We start from the raw sequence: 5,516 nt of genomic DNA on the forward strand, positions 1-5,516 counted from the left end.
TCAACAACGTGTTCATCATCGGCAAGGGCACCAAGGCCTACATCTCGCTGCCCAGGGGCAAGGGCGTCAGGCTGACTATAGCCGAGGAGAGGGACAAGCGTATCGCCGCTAAAGTCGCTGCGCAGTAGCCGGGTTAATATATGTGATAAGGAAAATCTGTGTGGTTGTTTTATTTGGGTGTTTTGGGTGGTTTGGTGGCAGGTACATGTGTGAATACATGCCATAGGCATATACAAAGGGCATATGTATATATGGTTGTTTTATTTGGAGTATATCATTTTGGTTGGTTTAGTGACACATACATGTGTAAATATATGCCATAGTCATATACAAAGGGCATAAGGGTTCGTCGTGTCGATTTCTGAGCTCAAAGACACTTTTGCCGATCTTTATCTGGTTATGTGCTGATTGTATGTACGACGATGTCGCTACAACACTTAACCATAGATGAAAAATTTCTGCCCCCGACGCGTCACTATGAAATTACTTAAGACTTACTAGGGGTAGAAAGAGACAAAAGTTAATATGTAATTGTTTTGTGAATACATTCATTTATTTAAATCTTTGTGGAGCCTACAACAGGGGTATTAAAAGCATTATCTGACAGTCAACCTTTAAAAATGTCAAATAGATACATAATTTGGTAAAATATAATATGAACTTATAGTATAAAGTAAATATATCTATCTCCAATGTTACAAAGAAATTATTTAGTTCCTTAACTACTTACATTTGATATCACAGAAGTGACTGATATACTGAGTCAGGGATCCGAGAAACCTTTTATATCAAAGTACTTTATACAATGCCAAAAGTAGTATACCTACAGAGGCAATATCAATTCGTGATATTAGCCCAAACCTGCTTACAATCAAATTGCGTATCTACGTATCCGCTACGCCTTGCATGCGAATGTAATTCATTCGATTTCTAATTAAACGCAAATTAACCCTCGTGAAGGTCAAGGAACTGCACAGGGCGATGAGGCAGCCTTAGAGCTCAAGGCATCTGCATGCCTCGCTCGAACATGCCTCAATAAGTCCCGCCTACGCGCCAGTCTTTTCCCACAAAACGGACACGCATGCTCTCCACTCTCATTCCCTTCATTGGCATGTAACCTCACATGCTTATTCAAGTTACTCGGATCCCCAAATGCCCGTAAACAATAGCGGCAGCGCAACGGCTTATAACCCGTATGAGTTCTTATATGTATTTTCAAGCCATATTTTCTTGAGTAAATTTTACCGCAATATAAACATAAGTGACCGTTGGTCGATTTACCCCATTCCGCAGCTAAGGCTTCCAATTGCGCGGGCGCAGGTATTGGGGAACTTATTATTTCTGTGTACGGCCTGAATGCGGATAAACGGTCTGTGGTCGGAGTGAGTGCTGCGGTGAGTTTCGAGTGGAATTTTCTCCAGAATACGGACGGCGAGTACTCTCTGCATTGAAGGAAGAGGTGGACTTTGAGGTGGTTTGGATGCTCGAATTGGACGTCGCAGTCATGGCACACGTAGTCTTTTTTACCTGCGGAAGTAAACAAATAAATTCATTGAAGTCAAAAGATAAAAGTTAAAATCATACATACAGTTGGGTAAAAAGGAATAGTGCCACTGTTCTACCGTGGCGTTGAGTGAAACGCCTGAAAATTTGCAGTAGAATCCGTCTGCTGGTAGTCTCGTTAGTATCTCTTCAATATTAATTGGGAAACAAATTTGAGACGGTGTAAAGTTGTACATATAATTCGTAAAAGGTACCTAACAAGAGAACGTACCTAAAATATTGTCTTGAGTCTGTGGCAAAATCTAAATCTACAGTCCTACAAGTCCAATGCAGTACCTATAGATTCTTAGTAAGGTATCTACTAATTTAAAGCACTGGATTATGTTACTTCAACTTTGTATGTACATATGTAAATATGTTTTTCTATATCTTTCATGATTCAATAAACAAACATCACCTCTAATATTTTTGAGCGTCAAAAACGGCATGTCCACTGTAGCTAGCAGGCTCTCATGGAACCACAGCAGCAGCTCTCCACCAGCGGGCAGGGCGCTCAGCAGCCTGACCCTCAGCCCTTCCCCCGAAGCCACCAGTTCTCCACTCCTGGCCTGAATGTCCGGCGCCAGGCGCGCTGACCGCGCTATGGTGGCGGGGTTTGATGAGCGCCGCTCGGGGCATAAGCAGCCGGAGTCATCTTGGTCTATGTATAGCTGTAAAAATTTTACTGTTTTAATTGCCAGTGGTAAATAAATAAAAAAAAAAATCATTTATTTCAGGTTTAAAAACCTATATAAATGTAAAAAACCTTGGAGTTTTTTTTACTAATCAACAAAGCAGGTGATGTTAGTAAGCGTAAAAGTATAATTAGTTGGATTTCGTAATAGTCGACTAAAAATTGGATTGTTGACTTGTTGATCCACATGCAATGTCCAACTGGTCTTCTTACAGTCCCATTGGGTTGAGGAACCCTTATTGAAGTTGGTTGAGGTTTCTGTTTCTTTTGCTGGGAAGGAAGGAAGTTAGAAAGGAGTACCTTGGACATACTTTCTGGGGAGGACACAATAGTGACATATTCACAGATGATAGATGAAGAAGTATATCATATATTTCTTCCTCCTGGCTTTAGTCTCAGTTGTATCCTCACCACTCTGGAGAGGAGCCCGGGGTATGCCTTTGACCATGGATCCTGGATTGGGTAAGTCAGGTTTTTACACGAAGCGACTCCCGTCTGACCTCCGCAACCGTTGCAAGGGAACCTTACCCGTATTGGAGATATTAATATATACTATTATGTACTCGGATACATACATACATACATACATATAGTCACGTCTATATCCCTTGCGGGGTAGACAGAGCCAATAGTCTTGAAAAGACTGAATGGCCACGTTCAGCTATTTGGCTTAATGATAGAATTGAGATGATGTACTCGGATTTTATATCAAATTTGTTTTTACGACATTGTTTGTCGTCATTCGTCTTTTGTCTAGTAAATAACTGATATTCCAATGGTAAGTATACAGAGCTAATTACGACTTTTTCTATAAAACAAAAACAAAAATTCACTCACCAACTCATCAGTTTCTTCACTCTTCATCGTCAATCTATCAGCTGAGAAACACCTCGACATCACGCCTGCAGGCAACGTGCGCCGAGCAACGACTCCCAACATGTTCGCCAACAAATCGGCCTGGTTATCTCTAAACTTCTTTATAATCCCGTTTTTTCTACAAAGATATTTTAAACTTCCAACTACAATTTATGCTTCCATAATTGTATTGTGAAAAAAATCGCTAATTATGTTTTATTTAAACACTGTAGTGTAGTATATTGTAAACCTTTTACGTACTCACAGTTAACTGTATTATTTTTTTAATTTTCTTTTATTTTTAATTCTTATTTCCTCACTGTTTTCCAAACGTTGCGCTTGCACAGATCACGACTGAGGTCCCGAGAGAGGGTGTGTAAAGTTATATACCTACCCTCAGCTGGGAGGGAGGTAGCACGTGGTAATTCGCGTAACGCCCTCCGCTAATCGTCCAGTTATTAATCTATTGTTAGGTTTTAGGGATGGCGGGGAATTTTTACACTTGCCGGGTTTAGTTTTATCCACTTGTTTTTTGGGATTCCGCATTAAAATTGGTAATAGTAAGGGTTGTGCCTTGTGGTATAAATTATCACGGCGAATTACTAAACCGATTATGTAAGTTAATTTTTTAGGTAGTAGGTAGGTAGGTAGATCCAAACCGAATCGAAACTGAGCTTGCACGAAGAGAGTTATGAATGTGGATGAAGCGAAGGAAGTATGCAGAGATCGAGGCAAGTGAAAAGATGTAGTAACTGCCTACCCCTCCGAGAAAAATCCGTGATTTTATTTGTACGAGTATGTATGTATAGATTCAAACACATTTCAGCATATCAGGTCTATTCATTACGTGGTAGACAGAGTCAAATAATATTCGTGGAACCCAATGGAGGGGTAAATCTGAAAATTTAGAAAACTTTTTTGCCGACCCTACCTTGAGATCACTAAAGACTTTTCCATAAAGAAAAACTGTAATAAAATTTATATAAAGTTTAATAATGTGCTTAAATTTTTCACGATACCTACGATACACTACGGAATTGTAGACGTCTACGAAGTTATAAATCTTCGTAGCAGTTCGTAGCACTTGCTACGACGTATTCACGAGGTAAGTTCTCTCTTCTTTGTTGAATATAAAAATGCTAAATGATTTGATTAGAAATGCATATATAAAAATCCATTAAAAATAACGTGCCATACCGTGTGGTTCCCGGCTTCATACATACATAAAATTACGTCTTTTTTCCGAAGGGGTAGCCAGAGACTACATATTTCCACTTGCCACGATCTCTGCATACTTCCTTCGCTTTATCCACATTCATAATTCTCTTCATGCAAGCTCGGCGGTTTCGGTACTCTTGACCTGACCCTTTGCCAGGACGTCCTTAATTTGATCAAAATACGTTCGTCTAAGCCTTCCCACTCCGACCTTTCCCTCCACACTCTCCTCCCGGCACCAATATAAAAAAAGAATAAGACCATTCCTTTCCCATGGATGTCGTAAAAGGCTAAGGGATAGGCTTTAAAACTTGAGATTCTCCTTATAGGCGACGGGCTAGCAACCTGTCACTATTTGAATGTCAATTCGATCATTAAGCCGTACAGCTGAACGTGGCCTATCAGTGTTTCCAAGACTGTTGGCTCTGACTATCCCGCAAGGTATATAGACGTGATTATATGTATCTATTAAAATATACTTACGAGTAGATGTGTTATATACGCGTAAAGACACCCTTTATATTGAATGGTTAAAAAAAAAAAAACTAAATACATATTTTGTAAGAATTTTATTTCTAAAAATTTATCGTCATCACGACAACGATATAGTTAATAAATTGAATGTTACACTACAAATCTACACAACGTACAAAATCAACAATACTGTTATGTCGTAACTATTATTTTGACATTTAATTATTATAACATTTCGGGTTATTTACAAATTTGTTTCAATACAAAATCATCAGCACAGTTTTCACGGACAGGCAATTGTTATAAAAAAAAACACGTGATTCAGTTATACAAATATTAAAAAGAATTTTGATCAAAAGAAAATGATCAGTTCTCGTAGCAAAATAATTGATTTGAGACTATATCATGTCTTCTTCTTCCTGGCTTTAGTCCCGGTTGCATCCTCACCCCTCTGGAGAGGAGCCCGAGGTATGCCTTTGACATTGGATCCTGGATTGGGTGAGTCAGGTTTTTACACGAAGCGACCTCTAATTGACCATCGCAACCTTTGTAGAAGAACCTACCCCGCATTGGATAACGTATTGGATAGTACGTACATTAAACAAAAACCAAAGTGGATTCAAGTTGTTCTACAGGTGACTGTACATACATAATTACATACATATAATTATTTATAAACTGTTATCAAGCTGGATAAATGATAAGCCATCACTTAAATAAATTTAGACCTAGCTTT

At 38.9% G+C, this 5,516-nt stretch overlaps 1 protein-coding gene across 1 annotated transcript; it reads right to left on the minus strand.

Annotated features, from left to right (window-relative positions):
• Window positions 1–961: 961 nt before the first annotated feature.
• Window positions 962–3,100, minus strand: LOC106130804 (zinc finger protein 333). Its single transcript, XM_013329735.1, has 4 exons — window positions 3,074–3,100; window positions 2,450–2,506; window positions 1,961–2,213; window positions 962–1,527 (listed from the first exon to the last, which is right to left on the minus strand). The coding sequence occupies exons 1-4, from the start codon at window positions 3,098–3,100 to the stop codon at window positions 962–964; spliced, it is 903 nt and encodes a 300-aa protein (XP_013185189.1).
• Between the last annotated feature and the right edge of the window lie 2,416 nt (window positions 3,101–5,516).

The sequence above is a fragment of the Amyelois transitella genome, chromosome 7, assembly GCF_032362555.1.
Source record: "Amyelois transitella isolate CPQ chromosome 7, ilAmyTran1.1, whole genome shotgun sequence".
Classification (NCBI taxonomy): domain Eukaryota; kingdom Metazoa; phylum Arthropoda; class Insecta; order Lepidoptera; family Pyralidae; genus Amyelois; species Amyelois transitella.